The following is a 20,575-nucleotide window of genomic DNA, read 5'->3' on the forward strand; positions in this document are numbered from 1 at the left end:
GAAACCATTTGGATACACAACACAAACATGAAATGGAGCTGGGGTTTTTTTGCAGGTGGGGGTTTATTCCTTAGAGAAAGGTTTCTGAATATGCAACATGCTAGCACCTTGTTGTCCTGATGCTACCTTCCATTTTCAACATAATCTGATGAGGTGATGACTTGGGTTCAAATGGGCCTTCAAGCTTCATGCCTCTGTTTTGAGCTTTTTCCTTTATTTTTGCAGGCGTCTGTCTTCTCTGAATTAGTATTTCTGGAGTAGTCTTGTTCCCAGTCCCTCAGTGCCCAGTAGCAACTCCTTTCTTGCCTTCCTTTATCTGAAAACTTTTGGTAGAAGTGCAACTTTTGTGGCTTGCATCTCCTCTTTCTGTTGCCTTGGGATTAGGACTTTGTCACACCTATTAAAATGCCTTTGGTGGCTCTGACGCAGACAGTGTATGTAAAGGTGCAGGTGAAAAGCCAAACTGATTTAACAGGTCTTTTCTTCTGACAAAGGGTTATCTCCCAGAACCACCCCTCTATGCTTCTTATCGTATCCCGCTACCACTTCTGGTGTTGATGTTTGTGTGACTGCACAGAAAACTGCTTCAGCTCAATAATCACAGAAAAACTAACTTTCACAAAAAAAGCAAGTATTTTTCTGCTGAGTTAAAAAAAATGGACAGATGACCACACACATAGGAGAGAGCAAGTCTGCCCCAGAGTAGTAGAGAAATTGTGTACATCTGTGCCTGGCAGTGCTGAAAGGCTGCTGTTGGTGACAATGTGATGAATCTCCACCAATGGAAGTATTGAAAACTAAGACAGACAGTGACTTCAAGTGATTTAATGATTGGTGATCCTGCCTTGGAGCAAGGTCAGCGACTAAAGGACCTGTCAAGATTCCTTACAGCTCTGGTTCTGTGATCCTCAGTTCCCACCTAATTGACCTGCTGAATGTGCAGAAGTTGTAAGGTGTCCAGATCAACTTGTACTTCATGAGCACTGCTGGTGGTGTTAATACGAAGTATGCTAGTTATCAGTTATGCACATGTCTTGGAGCATTAATGATCCCTGACATGTTACCAGCTTTCTTTTAAGAACTCGGACGGTACATTTGGACATAGTATTGCTAGGTCTGTCGTGCACATTCATGAGGTGTTTTGTCCAAACCGTACGAGGGCAAGGCACAGTTGTTTCCTGATGCCTCGTTCTGTTCTTGGCTGCGCTTTGCATTGGGATTTTCTGTGTCGTGAACCCCACAGGGTAGGGATCTGTTCCCAGACCTAGCCGTTGGCGCACTTAGGTGAAGGAGCTTCATCAGCGATACTTGTATTTTTAAAGGCTTCCTTTGCTCTACAGTGGTAAAAGGGGTGGAGAGCAGAGGCCCTAATAGGCCTCTTGTGGTTGTCCTTGCTTATTTCTTCAAAGCAAGTCAGGAGTCATGGCCTGTTTACATAATTATACATCTCTGTGAGGAGTGACCCTCACCATGAGGGTTATGTATAACTGGAACAAGGTATTCTTCTCACCCACCTATGAAGTACGCGTGAGTCAAGGCAAATATTTGCAGTCAGCAGAATTGTATTAGAGCTGGTTTTGTTTAAAACCTGTGCAACCCTCTATCTCTGAAGTGCCTTTTCTGTTAGCAAAAAGGAAGTTGTAAATATAAGCTGTACTTCTAAGGACACCTTTTAAATTGTGTATTTTTATTAGAATCTTAAGTTTTAGCTTTAAAAACATCATGTAAAAGGTAGCTTTATGAAATCTCATGGTTCTGAAGGATCTGTAAGAGTCAAATCTGTAAAAAAAAAAATTCAAAAACATATTCTTGACATCCTCTTTCATGGGCAGATACTGAATGTCAGGTGGGGATATCAAACGGAGTGGGAATACAGTGTAGCCATTTTGTACACAATTTTGAAAATGCGGGTGAATGGGAAATCAGACATAGCTTAATTTTTGCTTTAAGGTTGCTTAGCATCCTCAGACAAAAACCTTTTGAAACTGGTTTGTCTAAATGAACAATAGTTTTTCAGATGTTGGTCATAGGCTGTCTGATTCACTGATGGAAAAATATTTCCACACAGGAGTTTCTGGAAGACTTAGAATAAAGTTTGCATGTTGGTGGTTTATAAAGGCAAATGGAATAAACAGTTCATCGACGAATTTACAAGACATCAGTCTTGAGCAAAGTGGTAAGATGTTTGAAATGTGACTGAATGAAGATGTTACTTTATGTAAGGCCTATTAACACATTTCTTGTAAACAAAAAGCTCGGATGATCTCAAAAATAGTCTTTGATGAAGGCAGCTGACCTAGTCCTATAAAATATTTGAGCCTGTCTCATGCTTTGAGTGTTGTTAGTGTAAATTTACCTTCATAGGGCTTCATGGGTTTTGTGTTGATCCCACACAGTATAAGTGGCTGTGAAGAAAGGATGTATTTATTTTTTGCTAAATGGCTTGTGGAGTGCTCTTAGAGGGGAAAAAATAGCTTGTACAGACTGCAGATTTGACAGTGCAAGTGCACTTGGATGTGAGCTTTTTTAGCTAGTAACAAAAAAGAGAAGCCATGCTGCAGCAACCTCAGTATCCTTCAAGTTACTCTGAAAGTGCGTGCGTGTGAACAACTTTAGAGAGCTGGTAGCACCTGGGGGTAAGAACTAGGAAGAAGGTTAGCAGAGCGTTATATGCTAAATGAAAGTATTCATGTTATAAAAAGGTGGATCAGGCTGCATTGGCTCAATGTAGAGAAGCAAGAGTTCTTTGCAAATGAAACTGATCATTAAAGAGAAGAGTGAGGAAAAACTTGATCATAGTTCTTGTTTACTCTTACATTAAAAATGTTTTTTTTTTTTTAATTCAGACCTCTTAGAGCTCAGTAGATATTGTAATACTCCAGCATTGGATTTAGTTAAGTGAGCAATAATCAGATGGGATGCAAGTTATGTGAGGTATATAGAGCAAATCATGGAACATTAATGTAAGTGAAGATGTCTAAGCGTTAGAATAAATAACTAGAGTTGTAAGCTGAGACTTGTTTTGTTCCTAAAGGGAAAGCTTTCTTCGCGGCTTACTTCCCTACTACTTGCAGCACTATAATACTGTAGAAGTAGAAGGGTGTTTTTCCTCTGTAATCCACGTGTTAGGGGAGTGTTTGTGTTCCCGTCTCCTTTAAGTCGACCTTTAAGTAGTTGGAAGGTTTTCAATAGCATAACTTAAAAGCTGAGTCCTACCATCACATTTTTAGACTTGGCTTTTTTAAAAAACTAACAGATTCTATTTGCTTTGTATGAAACTCTTCAGAAGCAGTTATCTTTGCTTTGTAGGTTTTTTTAGCTTGGTAGTAGAGTTAGCGCAGGCCCCTTGGATCCAACTTTTGGAGATTTTGAATTACTTGTCACTTTCAGAAGGCAGGCTGTGACATACCGGTTTAGAATATGTATCTTTGACTAATAGTCAAAAAAATCACTCGTATTTTTAAGTCCTCTTGTGTAAGAAGCCATAACTACGTAATTTGTTACTTCAGATACTTTACAGAAATTATTCTGTGCATTTTTAAAATGGTACTTAGTACTTGCTTTGGGAAATTCTATGGCCAGTGATTGCTTCCTGTTATGCTGAAAAGTAATGTTTTAAAAACTTTAAAATGAGCATTTTTGTGTGTTACCCTATTTTGTTTGCTCTATTTTCATACTTTAATTCAGTTCACAGTTTGGGATTGATGCTCATGGGGACTTCCCGTGTGTTCAGAGGTCAACCTCTATGCATGCATTAACTTTTTATTCAGTATTCTGTAAGCCAACAGTAAATAATGTGCCTCAGTAGTACCTTCATCTGTATATTCATTGCATATGTTTCCATGGTATAGTTGTCGGGCCTTCTCGCAATGGTCTGGAAGACAATCATCTTCCAAGGTAGAATAAGAAATCATGAGCATTTCAGCAAATAGTGCATTCACCTGTTTTGTGGGGGGACTAGTAATAAATATTCTGATAATCATGATTGAATTAAAGCTCTTACATATTCATATACTTTCATCAAAGATATCTTAAGATTCATGGTACTATAACTAAAACTGTTACCCTGAGCTCTTCTTCCGCATGCCTGCTTATGTGGCTTGATCAAGTGCTGAAAACGTTCTTTTACTAACAGTGAGTTTCATCTCCTTCCCAGGTATTTTAAGAACAATAGAGATTTTTGTGACAACTTGTAAGCGGGATGGAATGTCAGAGAGTAAATTTCTGTTATTTTTAGCTAACTTAGGTCTGTGTTCGGGTGAGCTTGATGAGGTCTAAATCATGCAAGTCTGTTTGATAATGCACAACTCTGATGCACCACACCCATCTCAATCTTCAAAAGGAAGGGAAATGTGAACAGTGTATGTTCCCTGTTAAGCTGCGGTAGTTACCATTTGTTCAGCAGCTGCTTTCCTTGAAAGTTTTGTACATAATCTATGTAGAATATTGGATATTCATTTTCCTAAATGAACAACTGATAGGGATTCAAAATACATCATGCCTCCAGCTGACCTTATTTTTGGTTTCTAGGCATAGTTGTTTGTGGAGTTCATTGAAGTATTTCTCTGGATGGATTCACTGTCCTACCTCATTTAGATATGATTGCCTGGATACCGTTACTGACATCTGAGAAAGGGCTTTAATCAGTTAATTGCTCTTAGAAATGCAGGGACAAATGGAAGAAACTGTATTCTATATAAACATTAGAAGAAAATATCTTAGGGAAGCCTTCTAGAAGCTTGAAAAAGTCCAAATGTTGTGCTTTAAACTACTTAGCATCAAACCTTGGATTAATGTTCATGAAGATGTTGCAAGATCTTTCCATTAGCTTTATTTCATTTCCTGCCTCATTGTAATGAGCTTGAAGACTGAGCCAACAAGAACATTAGCACCTTTTTGCTGTTTTAGAGTATCTGTTCTGTGCTTGTGGTATCTCCTGAAGCTCTCAGGCTCTACAAAAGTGATTTATGGTGATTCTAGCAAAACCTCCTTCCAGTATTTTTCCAGGTTTGGTAGAAGTTGAATGGCTGGATGATAAGAGATAAGGCTGGAGATACGGGATCCGGGTTAAGCAGGGACATCGTGTTCTTGAATGTGAATAGAACACGTACGTTACTAACTTTTTTTCCTAAATTTCCCAAACCCAAATTATGACTTCCCTTTTGTCCCCTGCATGCACGTGCTATTTTTCTACCTTTTTATCCTTTTAATATTACCACATGGGAGGAATGTGTTACAAACATCTTTGCTGAATTTGTTTATGCTAGACCCTGAAAACAACAAGCCAGCCCAGGATGGGCATTAGTGTGCCATTGCTGCATTTCTTGTACAATAGAAGGATGTGGTCTTTATGTTTAATAGTAGTTTATTAATGCACAGTTTCATCTTGATCAGTTATATGGGTTCTTCTCACTTGAAACGTTTCGTAGTTTTATAGTTTGTCATTTAACTACTTAATTTTCAATGTTAGTTGGTGTCAGTTCTGTCTTTTAAAGAAAGAAATTGAAAATGTTATAATATGGATGTCTAGTTCTGTGGAAAACCCAATCTGTAACACAAGCATTTTTTTAAAGATCATGGGAAGGATATTATTAATATTTCAAAAACTTATTGTGTGTAAAATCTGAACTTAAATTTTCATCTTCACTAATTATAAAGCTTAGTTAAGGATTTCTATTTTAAACACATAGAAAGACTTACATAGTCAGCGTATTTCAATTTTCACTCCTCAGCATTAACATAGCTGTAACTTCTGCTCCAAGTTTGGAGTGTTAATGGGAAAGAAAATAGCAATTATCTTCTTGGGAAGAGAACAACCACTAGAATTTAGGGTGCTTTTAGATTTTGTAGAAATTCCTTTAAAAAACAACAAGTATTTTAGGACATCACTGAACATTTCTGGACATGAGAAACAGATTATTTATACAAGTCCTTAATAACCAGAGAAGGCTATTGGTGCAATCTGTACAGGGAATCACAGAATCATAAATGGTTTGGGTTGGAAGGGACCTGAAAGATCATCTAGTTCCAACCCCCCTGCCATGGGCAGGGACACATTCCGCGAGACCAGGTTGCTCAAAGCGACACCCAGCCCGGCCTTGAACACTTCTGGGGGTGGGGCATCCACAGCTTCTCTGGGCAACCTGTTCCAGTGCCTCACCACCCTTATAGTGAAGAATGTCTTCCTTGGGTCTAATCTAAGACCAAGCCACTGCCCCTTGTCCTATCACTACATGCCCTTGTAAAAAGTCCCTCTCCAGCTTCCTTGTAGGCCCCCCTCGGGTAACTGGCAGGCCACAATAAGGTCTCCATGGAGCCTTCTCTTCTCCAGGCTGAACAACCCCAACTCCCTGAGTGTGGTTTCATCAGAGAGGCACTCCAGCCCTCTGATCATCTTCATGGCCCTCCTCTGGACTCACTCTAACATGTCCATGTCCTTCTTACGCTGGGGGCCCCAGAGCTGAATGCAGTGCTCCAGGTGGGTCTCACAAGGGCGAGAATCATCTCTCAACCTGCTGGCCGCAATTCTTTTGATGCAGCCCAGGATACGGTTGGCTTTCTGGGCTGCATGCGTGCATTGCTGGGTCATGTTGAGCTTCTCATCAGCCAGCACCCCCAAGTCCTTCTCAGGACTGCTCTCAATCCATTCCCTACCCAGCCTATATTTGTGCTTGGGATTGCCCTGACCCATGTGCAGGACTCTGCACATGGAAGGTGCATCTCAGAGCAGGTTTTCAGGACTTAATAGTGAAAATGGAAGGAGATATTCTTGCATTTCTAAATTGACATCTAGGTTATTGCAAGCTCTTTTTTCATAGTGAAAATGGAAGGAAATATTCTTGCATTTCTAGATTGACATCTAGGTTATTGCAAGCTCTTTTTTTAAAAAGTGACTGTTAATGACATTTTAAAGTTAGTAATTAGATCCATATTTACGATCAGAGGAGTCTCCTAGTACTCCCCTGACTGAATCAAACTCTGTCTGACAGGCTTCTTGAATGACTTGCTAAGCTTGTTAGAAAATAATCGGTGAAAGGATTGGTTTAGTCTTGATTCTTGTTTTTGGGGTTTTTTCTTGGGTGGGTAGGGGACTTGAGGATCTTAAGTCATCTAATCTAGGTGTTTTTCTCTAACACTACTCTTTTGGATAATTCTGAAATGAAGCAGAGCATATCTCCAAGTTAGTAGTGGTCAGTAATAGTGTGTGAGTGAGGCCTTTCTCACAGGAAGGGGACAGATGCTAATGGCCAACTGGCTCCAGTTCTTTGCCCCAGCACTCTGAAACATATTTCCCAGCTTGGTCCCTAAAAACTAACCCAACTCAAAGCATGCTGCAGAAACACTTGTCTTGGGCTATGGCTGAGGATTTAGGGAAAATGGAGCCTTTTATTCCCACTTTGGAAGTTGTTTTATGTTGCTTGATGACAGTTATGTTCTGTACACGCTGAATGAAACTATGTGAGTCAGATTTATGTTCCTGCATCATAAATAGACCTGCTTACTGCCGTGCAGGTATGGATGAGCCTGGGTATGTCTTTACCGATACGATCACTGAAGGGGTCTAACACATTTGAAGGAGCAGACTGAGAAAGCATAGTGAAAACAGTAGGAGTCAAGTGCCTTAAGTCTCAGTAAAATTACTATAGCATATTCTGTATCATTTAAAAGAATTGTAAAAAGCAACTTTTAATAAACCATTTGTACCTGCAGCCAAATCGTTTTGGTAACAGGCTTAAAACTTTTTATTCTTTACTCCTTGTGCAGAGATGAAAGACTGTGTGTATGTTGTTGCTGATTGCTGTTCTTGACTAGTCTGGGTGGTTCTCAGTATGTTTTCTAAATTGTCAACTCTTTAAATTGCTCAGCTTGCTTTGTAAGTACAGAGGTTGGGGGAGAAGTTTAAAGCTTGCTGTGAAATAGATTGATACAGATTATAGAAGATATATAACTGTTTCTAGCAGCATTACAAATAGATTATTTGCAACAAAGGAGTTGCAAATAGAATATATTGAGAACTGCTCTGTAACGTTAGCTTACGGAATGTATCTGTGCAAGTTAGGAGCGTTGAGAAAAGTCAAGTCTTTGGTGTCAAAATAAGAGCTGTACAGGTTACTGCAGTAAATGAGTTCATCTTTTGATCTGCTCATGGCAATTTCTGTCAAATTATTTTCTATGATAAGGGATTTTTCGTGGCAATTAGTGAATGTCAATTAGAGTTAGAACGGTAGATGAGATTGCACTTTCCATGTAGTAGCTCAGTGTCCGTAACAGCATCTTTTCAAGGGTGAATTTTAGCTAGGATCACTCAGTGAAGCTTCTGCTTCCTCTCTATCCTTACCTGATCTAGAAGACAAAGAACAAAAAGAGCTGTCTGTGAAGAAGTAGTAGTCATGCAAAGTTATTCTGTCCCATTCGTATTGGAAGTGGAATGCTTTTTTTCCTTTTGTGATGATTTTGCATAACATTGGTTATGTATTTTGCTTCCTTTGTAGTCTTTCAGATACAGCACTAATCTTTACCTTGAACATAGCGCAGCTGATACTTCAAAGAATACAGTACCAGAATTTGTAGCTTTAGAAACATGTAATTTAATTGCCTGAAGTATAATTTTTGTTCCTTTTCTAGAAGCTGATAATACAGCTGTGGGTAATTTTGAGTTTGCACAAATTATGTGAGATATGCTTTTGTGGAACAACTGATAACCTGAGCCTTTTTTACATATCTTGCTCTATCAATATTAAAGGGGCCTGCAGTAAAATGAAGAACAAGCAGCAGATCATCTCCACTGAGCCATGTGGACAGTCTGGGCCAAAGTGTCGGGACTGATAGCTGGTTGCTGTAAGAAGTCAGAAGTATTATACAAATTAAAGGATAATACGTATACAATACCAAATTGGTGTAAATTAGTCAGGAATAGATTTATACAAGAAATTAGAAGAGGTTTCTAAATATCATGAATAAATGGCCTTTTAGATAAAACAGGTAAGCAGGGACAAGGGACCTGGATACCTTTGATGAGTTTGTGGAAGGAGTGGATTAAAGAAAACAGCAATGATTCTGGAAATCTGTGCTGTTTGGAATTTATACCAGTCTGAGCCATTGAATCTGAAGGAAGTTGAAAGGAGAAAAGCTACCTGCTTTTGGGGTTGCTTGCATCTCACACAGTAATTTTGTGCCACATTTCAACTGTTTTCTTTGTGCTCGGGAAGAAATTATGTTTAATCTCTGTAGTATGTGTGTGTGTTTTTGAGCTTTTTTCCACTGTGAGATTAGCTATATTTCAAAAAGGGTACACGTGTGCTTTGAGTGATACTAGTGTACCTCCGCTTTCTGGCTGCTGTCAAACCTGCATTTAGAGCAAAGCAGATTCCTAGCAGATTCGCAGTCAGAAAACTTTTCATCCAAATAAGTTGTTCAGGAATACTGGGGGATTATTTTGCTGTTTTCCTTGTCCAAGAGCTTGGTAAATTATCTGCTTCCTGGGATAGTCTGAATTTTACGTAATGAACATATTGCTTTTAGGTATTGAAGAGACCTTTTGATCTCATAGCTTTCTTCCAGTGACGTGCCGTAGTTATGTCTGTTGGCCTTTTACTTTAGGTCTCAAATCTAGGGGATTCTGAGAAGGAATTTCTGCCTTACGTAAGTGGGAAACATTTGGAGTGTGTGTTAAAGGTACTCCTCTGTGTTACTGTCTGTTGTGGGTCTGATTGCACTTCCCTTAGTGGCCTTTTCCAGTCCCATGTACCTAAATTACATTTAGCTACTGTGTTTCCAGTTATTTTTTCCCTTGCCTTTGATTTAGGAAGTCAGCTTTTGGGGCATTTTGTTCAGGAGTCTGTTTACCCGAGTAACTACGTCTGTCCCCACTACATCAGCGGGCCAGGTGCTGGCTTTTGTCTCCTTTTTGCTCCTGGAGAAGACTTCCCTATATTTCCTGTCTTTAGGAGAGACCTTTTCAAACTATGTTTGAACAGAGTAGTGTGTTACTAAATATAGAATATTTCTATCTTAACTTAGTGAACCTAGAAAAGTGACTCTGTATGTTGCATATACAGGGAGAATTGTATCTCAGTGTCCAAGTTACCTTACCTGTTATAGTTTTGCTCAGACTTCTATGTGATGTGGGAGCCCTTAGTTAAACAGTTTTCATCTTATGCTTATAAACCATATGAATCTTAAAGTGATTATCTTCTGTGCTGATGCAAGGTAGGAATCTGGTTGCAATCTGGGCTCTTCCTGTGGCTGAAGTTTAGACTGAAAGTGTTCAATGACCTCTGCTGTGGTTCAGGTGCTACTGGTGTGATCTAAAATAGTTCAAAGGGATTCCCAGGTATCTTGATACTGTATAAAGAATTCAAATTGATTGAGACCCAAGGTACGCATTTTGCAAGATGTGTTTTAGGCTTGAAGTGATCTTGTTTAGCTACAATTCAGCTGCCTTCCTGCACATAAAACTTTTCCAGGCTTTCTTTATGTTTATATATGATCATTTCTCAGTGTTCAAAACTCTGATTACTCTCAGCCCCTGTGCTTGTGCTTGATGATGGAATTATTTTGCAACTGTGACCCAGAAGAAATCACTGCCAAAGATAACAACCACCATGATAGCGGTAGCCGTGTCCCCTAGGTGCAAGGGGAGATGCATGAGGTTTTCTTTCCCTTTGACGTCAAACTGCAGACTCGTTTCCTTTAATTGAAATTTGGGATCTTCCTGATATCCTGAAAGACCTCATCCTGGATATTATGGCACTGCATTTTTAGAAAAAACGGTGTGGTATCTTTCTACCATATAGTAGCACGTAAAACCTGTGCATGTTCTTACGAATAAAGTGTTCATCTTACTCTTCTGTTGAGTCTTCATCTTTGTATTAAGGAATTCATCTTCTTTACATAGGATTTAGATTTTTGTTTTACTAGACTTAAAGTGCTGTTCTGTGTGAATTTTCCTCTAAAAGTCATTCTGTTTCCAGGTTGCTGTATTTACTTCAGCAAGAAACCTCCAGCACAGAACTGAGAACAGAATGCGCAGTGGTCCTCGGAAGCCTTGCAATGGGTACAGAGAATAATGTCAAATCCCTCCTAGACTGCCATATTATCCCAGCCTTATTGCAAGGTACTTTTTCCTTAATGGATCTATACTAGTAAATGTTCCTAAAGTACTCAAATAAGCAAAGATAATGAAACTGAATAGTAGCACTTTTTTCTATATATGTAGGATTACTGTCGCCAGATTTGAAGTTTATTGAAGGTTGCCTGCGATGTCTCCGTACTATTTTCATCAGCCCTGTAACTCCAGAGGATCTACTATACACAGTAAGTTGTAAACAGATTATTATGTCCTTTTAAAACCTACAGGGTTAGTGGGAGTGAAAGGTTATATTGTCTGTGGTAGTAATGAGGACTTGTTTGACCAACAAGGTTAGCATTTGTCACCTACGTTTAAGGCATCTGGCTCACCTAGCATTTACAGCAATATTTGATATGAGATGGTTGACACTGATAGAAAAAAACTGAAATTTTCAGGCTTGTGTGCAATCTTCAGGAGTAAAAACTGTCTCCAAATGGTATTTACAGATACCAGTATCATAGCTATATTGGCAAAAGTTAGTTTCTGAAACTTAAAATTATATCTGACCCTGTCTTCCCAAACCTGATGTGAGGGTGCTTGCTTAGTTTTTGCACTTGATGTGGAATAGTTTCATGTCCAAAATTTCTTTGCTTTTAGTTAATATACGTGTGGTTTACATTTAACTGACAGGAGGGTAGAAAATGTCCTCCACCATTGCTGTAGTCTTGAGTTCAGCTTGGAGCGTGTGAGCAATAAGGCTGTTGGTGCTGACCTTGCTAAGGTGACTGGGCAAAGCCATTGATGTGGAGCCCTATCTGAAGGCAGTGCCATCTCTTGGCAGTGTAGACACAAAAGGCCTTGCCTAAACTCAGTCACTGTCTCTTACTTGGAAGGAAAGGAAAGAAGGATTTGTATTCGTCCCTCTTCTTTTGTCTCAGTGTAAGGGGTGAAGCAGGCTGTGGCCTGAAAACTTACTGTTCAAGCAATCTTTTTCTGATGGAAAAAGGGTGGCATTGCCCCAGTCTGCTGGAGGTCACCGAGCAAGTCCAGCTTCTGAAGGTAACTGGGAGTCCACAGTGCTAACCACTCTGGTCCCACCACTCATAAGGGATGGCTGAGGAAGACTTGATGCTTGTAGAGAAGGGCACAGCTGGCCTTTGATTTCGTACTTTCTGTATGGTCCAGGGGTCTCGGTCATTACCAGACACAAATTCTGTGTGGTGCTAGTCCTCAACAGATTTTTCTACATAATTTTTATCTAGTCTATTTGTTATGCAGTGCTGTAACGTCTGTTTTGTTCGCTATTCCTTTTTTAATGATTCCTTACACTTTCATTCCAGAGTGACAATAAGTATGTAACTTTGTTGTTTTCCATGGACTCAATTTTACCATACATGTATCCTGAATTTCATCTTCAAATTAGTCCATCTCATGAAGCCTCTCTGCAGCTCTTCACAGCTTAGCCTGGTATTTAGTCTGTGTAGATAATCAGCCAGCTTTGTCCTCCACTGTTTACTGCCTTTTTTTCCCAGTTGATTTTTGATTGTTCAGTAAGGAAACCCTCAGAGCAGATTGTATGTGTGGCCACTGAAGGCACCTCTCCCGAGTGATGTGAGAGTTTCCTCTTTGTGTCTCTGTTCCTTCCTTTGACTCCACTTCATGCTCCCACATTCCCCCAAGTGTGCCTCTAAGAGTTGGTAATTGCAGGGGCACCTGCTTCCGGCTCTCAGCATCCAAAGTCAGGGCTTAAGATCATCGTCTCCATTAACAATCGGTCCTCTGCCTGGGGATTGGTGCTCAATAGAGACCATTAATTGCTCCTTATTTGGGGGGGAGATTTGTTATCTTGAAGGGAGAATAAGTGGAATAGTATGTACAGAAATGTGAAAGAACAAGTATTAGCATATAAATTACCACTAGCATTGTGGGAACAATGTGCTTAAGATCCTGTATTTTCTGTTATCATCCTTTGCTTTCTCTGCTGTACCACGGCGACATCAGAACTCTGCCATCCCACTCCTTATTCAGGCAAATGTGATGTCCCTTAATTAACCACAGCTACAGGAAGCTCTCTTCTGGTGAGGGTGCCCTTGTTCTTTAGTTTCAACTGTGTAATACCCATTTTCCAATCTCCCATTCCAGCTGGACAAATGAAAGTTAAATATTTTATGGCTGTGCTTAAGGTCTGCATAGGATTTCTGCAAATCAGCTTCTTTTTTGTTTCTCTTGTGGGACTACTCAAACTCATGCTTTGAAAGACGATGAATGAGATCGTTTGAAAAGAGGAGACATTTTTCCTATCTCTTGGAAGGTATAGCCACAACCCCAACTGCTTCAAGCTGTGTTTCACAAGGCAGCAGTTGAGAAGTTGCCTTTGCAATTAAGGAAGTAATTTTGAGCCTCATCAACGCTTTATGGCGAACACTCTGCTTTTCTGACATTGAGCATAAAGTGAGAACTTAAAGTTCTTTTTAGCCTTCCTGCTTCCTCTTTGTTTCTGATCACAACAGCTCCAGGGAGACTGTCACCATTTGCAGATAGCTCAGATCTTGAATGAATGAAATTCAGCAGCCTCTGAATTCTGAATCCTCCGAGTTCTGCCTTTAACAGGTCCTATTTTGAAACGTAAGAGACTAAGTTTGTCAGTGGCTTTTCACTGTTGTCCAGCAGTTCTGGAGAAGACTTCTGAAAACTTGGTTCCTGAGTTGTATCTAAGATAGCAGCTTTCCCCAGATTTTCTTTGCTGTTTGACTGCGTGTAGGATGCTGTCTCTCAATCTTTGGCCAGGACTATTTCCAAGACAAGATACTGTGACTTAGCTCAATGTCTCCAAGGATGTTATAGTCACTCTAGAGGTTTCAGGGAACCTCTCACATAAGCTCGGGGATACCCAAGTGCTTTAAAGCGAACTGCTAAAAGGGCCTTGAAAATATCTCTTGCTGTTTGTAATGGATTTGGGAACCAAATCAAAAAACACATCATCCACATTAACTTGAACATGTCTTCCAGCAGAAATGCTAGGTGTCAGAAACTACATCTTTCCTCTTGAACCTTTCCTTATAGACAGGAGTTTGAAGAATCAACTGCTGGCAGTTTTGAGCAATTATGTTCAGTTCCAAAGACGAAGCAGTTCTTTGGAGGTGGAAACATTTGGGTCGTTTCCTGTAGGAACTTAAGACCTGTCCTGAGAAAATGTGAAGGCCCATCCATATGTGTGTGGAGCTGAATGAACACGGAGCTCTCAGAAAGGCCAGGCTTTTAGTGTCTGATGCTGAAATCTTACAGCAAGCTTGCTGCAGAACAGTAAACTGTATTCAGACCTGCTGTAAACGCACCTTCACTGGAAGGGAGCAGGCTTTGGTGCTGAGACCAATTTAGTGACCATCCAGCAAATGGAAATGAGGAATGATATGGAGTCCCAGGCTAAGAGATCTGTTGAGATGCAGATACACATTTAGGCTTTTTTTTAAATTGTAAGATTGTATTTGGAGGTGTTTTGTACATCTGAACTAGCCAGTTCAGCGTAGGTAGGTGTGTTTTGGCTCACTGAATAAATTCAAGCATGAAGTCAAATCCAGTTTGACTGATAGCCTGTTGCTTCAGCTCTTGCTATTCTATTTAAAACAAAAAGAATGGATTCGGTGGAAAGGGTCCAGACCATGAAGGCATTCTTCCTTACAGATGTTCTCAGTGATGATCCCATTTCCCTTCCCAGATAGAACTTTATTCAGAAATTGCTAGCTGTGGCTGCTATGCTGGCCTTGAAGGAAGAGGCGGGTAGCAGGTACATTCTCTGCTGTGAATGAGTCTGTCCTTAGAGGAAGCTTGGAGAATGAAGACACTGCAGCAGGATGAGTTTCTCCCTGCTGTTGAGACAATGAGGAATGAAGTTAGTGTCAGAAATCTCACTTTTTCCAGCTTACATGAGCTAGTAATGTTAAGTGAAATGTGTTCCTCCTTGCTGTTTGGATTCGAGATGGAAAACCTAATGTCACCTGGTGATTGACCAGACTTGATGAAGGGGAGGAGTACTAATTGAGAAGACAAGGCTAGCAGGGTGGAGCAGGATATGTTACACTGATTAACAGCCAGGTATTCAACGAGCAATGAAACCACACTGCAAAGTGTACACGTGTTCCACCATGGCTCAGTGATACGCAGCTACTAAAGGAGGAATCTAGGTCACCTTCTAATGCCTTACTCCTTTAATTCCTCCTGTTTGTGATGGCCAAGCCCATGCAGAAAGGCTAAATGTTCTCTAATCTGAACTGTTTCCTAAAAATAAGAATTGTAAATGATGAATTCTAGCTTCGAGAGCTTGAATATAAGTTTTTTGAATACAAGAATTTCAGTTCTCTGACTTGCCAAAAGAATAATAATCCTCTGTTAAAAAGAAATGTTTTAGGAATAGATCCTGCAAATTTTGTTTTAATGTTAAAAAGGAATACGAAGAAAGTAGGTAGGTATTGGGATCCAAGCAGGTAAATGCAATTCTGTTAATTCTCTTTTTCTGAATTCTGTAATTCTGTTTGGGTGGGCAGTAGTTTTGTTACAGTACATGTGACATATAGATATTTGTCATAAGTTGCCTGGAAGTAGTCTTTGTTAGCAGACATTTTAATGGATTTGTGAATCTTACTTAGTCTACACTCATAATTTGCAGTTAAAACAGTGTCACTTACTGGGGTTGCTAGAAAGATCCTTTGTTACTTACATATTAATATGAATAAAAAAAGGAATTATGTAGCCTCATATTGACACAAAATTACTATTTGCATTTAGTTGGAAGTCAGTAACATCCACAAATCTTTTTACTCTTTCTAGATTCTTTTCTGATAAACATACCAAAATTATTACAGCATTTGGGTATATTTTAGCAGAATCAAGGGGCAAAATTAACAATTTTCTCACAAGCAATCAACCTTTTCATGCCCCCAACATTTCTGATTTGATGGAACAAAATGAGAAACTGTGTAAAAGATATCCCTAAAGAATTACTTCTCAAATGTGTCCCTTTATAGTCCAGAATGTCTAATAACACAGTTCTTGATGTATTGGTAGAATTTCAGGGAACCCTTACTCTGTTGATTGCAAGGATTCATTAACCCTTATATCGTACATATAACAACATCATCTCTGGGGTCACAGTGACACCAGAAGTGCACTGTCATAATGTTTGGTGTCGGAACAGCCCAGTCTCCTAACTGCTAATTTAAAATTCTTTTTGTCATCTGATATGAACACCTTCCTATCCAGGAACTTACCATTGGGCGATGCCACCACACTGGTCAGTGAAATGTTCTCTTACATGCATCATTGTCTGCCATTCTATTCCCATTTCTACAGCTCTACAGCAGAGCTTCCAAACAGTTAGCGGCTCGATTTCTGTCCACTTATATCAAAACACTCAAATTGCAGCCAAAAATACTCGTCATTGGTACTCTTGAGTTTTTAGGTGAAACTGAACTATTGCATGGCGATGTCACTGTCTAGCATGTGAAATAAAAGCTTGTTAGTTCCTTCACTGGTGTTAGATACAGGTAGAGAGATGTTACGCATTCATGTGTGTTGAATAAAAGAGTTTAACCGAATAATTATTTTATTCGAAGATGAAAGCACAATACACTTTTATGCAGAGTTTGGGAGATAAAAACAAGGATATGGGGAGATGTTCTAGTAGATCCTGTGAAAGATAGCATCAGAAATCTTCGCTTCTCTACCTTCAGGTTGATTTCCAGTGGCTCCTGATACAAGGCTTGCTGCCTTGCCTTTTCTATAGATTTCAAGTGCTTTCTTAGTTAATGAAGAATAATGCAAATGTTATTCTTGTGTATTTTCACTGAAATCTGATTGTCATAAGCAATTTCACCAGTTCAAATTTAAAAATAAAGCAAGATGCAAAACCTTTCTACCAGCTTGAGGGAAGGAGGGAGTGTCCTGTACCCTTTTATAGGATCACTTTAGAGCTGGCAGCATTATTCAGTATCCAGATGTGCAGTGGACACACGGTAAAGGTGGTCAATCATGAGAGTCAGTTGTATTCATTGCGCGATAAAAACGCAGATCTGTACCTGCCAATACCTCTCTGTAGACAAGACAGCTGCACAGGGCAGTCACAGAATTACAGAATCTTTAAGGTTGGAAAAGGCCTTCAAGATCATCAAGTCCAACCATCAACCCAACACCACCATGCCCACTAAACCATATCCTGAAGTGCCACATCCACACGTTTTTTGAACACCTCCAGTGATGGTGACTCCACCACCTCCCTGGGCAGCCCGTGCCAATGCTTGACCACTCTCGCAGAAAAAAATTTTTCCTAATATCCAGTCTAAACCTCCCCTGGTGCAACTTGAGGCCATTTCCTCTTGTCCTATTGCTAGTTACTTGGGAGAAGGGACCAACACCCACCTCACCACAACCCTCTTTCAAGTAGTTGTAGAGAGCGATAAGGTCTCTCCTCACCCGCCTCTTCTCCAGACTGAACAACCCCAGTTCCCTCAGCCGCTCCTCATCAGACTTGTTCTCCCATAAGGATTACGTGATTGATGTCAAATCTGGTTGCAAGCTAGTCACCTATGAGCTACCAAACAAATTAGTTCCTACTCTTCTGGCTTTTTGTCTCCCTAAGAACCTGAATGGATACTGACATCTATAAATTCTCATCTACAATTTCCTGGTTAGCTGAGAGAAAACCAAATTTAAGGTAAGGACAAAACACAGTTATAAAGCAATATATAATAGTGGGTGCTTACAAATGAGAACCCCACCTTTTTGGAGGAAGAGACCAAAACAGGACAAGTGTGTTTTATTCTTTCCCCTCTCCACCCCCCGGCCTGAATCCAGGTTTTCTGCTTTCTGACATCCCCAAAGTTTGCAATGTTCTGTGTTCCTCTAGATCATGTAGATAGAAAAACATGGGCTACCAACGTTAGAGAACACTGTGTCTATGCTTCTTTAATAGTGGCAATTTGAATCCTTTTTAGCTCATAGGGATCTCCTCTGGCTAAGGATTACTGAGCTCATGCAGGTGTGTGTTTTTTTTATTCGGCTCACTCTGCATGTATTTCTTTAGTTGTGGATTCTTGTACCTCTTATCTTTGGCAACAACAGTATCTCTATCAGTTTAATTAGACTTTAACTTTTAGACTAACATTTACATCCTTCTAGTTGCAATTTTTGAAATAAGGCAGATTACCTATTTAGTGATTTCCCTGCAGGAGATTTCAGGTCATGCATCTTATATTTTGAAGATAATTTTTATAAGCTCTACTGCCTCTGAATCCTGAGATGTCCCTTTTCCCCTCCTGGCTTCTTGGTTATTTTGTCTAAGGTGCACTTTATCACTGATAAGCCTCTTAGCATGTATATATGTATGTTGTGTTTAACACTGATGTGGCTTGATATCTTCAGCTGCCTAAGACTTACAGAAAATGACAAAAATCTATTGTAATGAGTCAAATGTGTTAAACCACAGATGAATCCTGGGTATATTGTCAGGTTGTTTTGCTTTAACTCAGAGGAGACACTTAGACATTTTGGGGACCTGCTGTGACTTTCTAAGGTTGTGATAGGTTTTTCTTGAGAGCAAGGTTGGCCTGTTAGCTGCTTCTGTTTGGTTTCTCACGGAAATTTGCTGCTTTGCTTGGCATATGCCCCAAACCCAATGCCTACTTAGTTTACACACCACTGCAGGCTTACCTCTGTCAGGGAGAGTCCAGAGACACTTCATTGTGGTTATGATCGTTGGCGCTATTACAACATACTTGTGGATTTGATGTCTACTATTGCCCTGCAACCAAACCAATTCCTTGCAGGCCTTTGGGCTCTGAAGTTGCAGAGAAATAGATGTGTTTGTGTATATGTTGTATGTCAAGGCACATCAGAGCTACTGTTGACCAGACCCTAAGAATACTGCTTAGAATAGTTTGTCCCTTGCTTTTCCTATGCACATAAGTGTGCAGTGAGCATGGATGTATGGCTGATGTACGTGGAAGAACTCCAGTTTCTAGTAAGTAACTTTCTCCCTATAGAATGCTGAAATGGCAAATGAGGCTGCTGCACATTGGTCCTTACCAGTTACTGAGAAACAAGCAGTAGAAACAGAAGTTGTTTTTATTCTCAGTGTGTTTCTTGGCTCTGTTGTCCTGTTGTTTTCTGTTGAGAACAAGAAGGCTGGATTGTTGGCAGCAAAGCTATCTAAAATAAGTCTGCTAAATTATATATATATAAAATATTAAAAATAACAAAAATAAGTATTGCAAAGCTTTGCCTAATCTCAAATATGTATACAAATAGGAGAGACTCATGCATGTTTATTTTGCTAAGATAAAAAAGTGTGACTGGGAATTTCCCAAGTAATTGGGAAGTAAAACTTTTCATAAACAGCTGTGTACCTCTGAAGCTATAGTAAAAAAAAAAGTGAAAGTGAGTGCCACAGAATTCAAGGAGGACTGTACATTGTTCAGTCTGGCACCTTGTTCCTCTCCCTGCTCTGTTCTATGCTGAGCTGAAGAAGTGAGTAAATCACACTTGTAGTAAGACAATACCAAGACAACTCCCGGAGTAATTGCTTTCAGTGACCACATTTGCAGTCAGTATGTTTTTTTTCCCCCCATTCTTTTATTGTTTTCTCATGAAGCAAAGATTCTGGAGACAAATCCCAGAAGTTTAATACCTAAGTTGCGTTGACCTTTTATTTTTTCAATGAGAATTTGGCTCAGAACTGTCACTTGTGCCTTGAAGTCTGTGCTATACTACTTTAATGGTCTTATCCTGTGTTCATACAAGTTCTGGTGGAAGGGAGAACACCAAATGCAGAATCAGGAGGACTCTTTTAAGTAGCAAGCTGTGAACAAACTATGCTGAAATATAGCGTTAATATTTTTTTTTTCTTTTCTCACTTGTTTCCAGGATGCTACCGTTATCTCCCACCTTATGGCACTGCTCAGTAGGTCTCGATATACACAAGAATACATATGTCAGATCTTCTCACATTGCTGCAAAGTAAGAAAGAGAATACGTGTTCTTTATGCAACTTGTTGTGTTTCTGGCATATAAGAAACTGTATAAGATGATACTGCTTTGTGTGGCAGGAACGTTAGGACAGTATTGACTGAACTGTTACTGCTCTGGATTTGCTGATGGATTTATTGGGGTTGGTATATGTTTCTCTACAGTAAAATGAAATATGCAAATAAGTGCTTTTTTTATAGGGTGTGTGTATGTGTTTATACCTTTGGCTACTGAACAAACTCAACAGTCTAGGCAAATATCAATCCTCACTATTATCAGTATAAATTTTGGAAGGCTTATTTTTTTTTCTCTGGAAGTCTCAAGACAGTGTGAGCATCTCTTTGCATAGGTTTTGCACCTGCTTTCAAGACAGCTGTTTTGAGCCCAGAGAATGTTTTCTGAGAGGTACTGTGGGTTGAGAGGAAGAAAAATGCCCTTCTCAGTTGAGCTCTACCACTTACAGGTTTATCCAGGTACATGTTCATTCCT

The 20,575-nt window shown here is 39.7% G+C and overlaps 1 protein-coding gene across 1 annotated transcript in view; it reads left to right on the plus strand.

Moving 5' to 3' along the window:
* ARMC8 (armadillo repeat containing 8) overlaps positions 1-20,575 on the plus strand; it is a 78,048-nt gene that overhangs the window by 21,745 nt on the left and 35,728 nt on the right. Inside the window, exons 3-5 of the mRNA XM_010283138.1 lie at positions 10,974-11,116; positions 11,219-11,316; positions 19,985-20,077. Of these exons, the coding sequence (XP_010281440.1) occupies positions 10,974-11,116; positions 11,219-11,316; positions 19,985-20,077 (334 nt within the window). The remainder of the gene's footprint in view (positions 1-10,973; positions 11,117-11,218; positions 11,317-19,984; positions 20,078-20,575) is intronic.

The sequence above is a fragment of the Phaethon lepturus genome, unplaced genomic scaffold, assembly GCF_000687285.1.
Source record: "Phaethon lepturus isolate BGI_N335 unplaced genomic scaffold, ASM68728v1 scaffold1183, whole genome shotgun sequence".
Taxonomy (NCBI): domain Eukaryota; kingdom Metazoa; phylum Chordata; class Aves; order Phaethontiformes; family Phaethontidae; genus Phaethon; species Phaethon lepturus.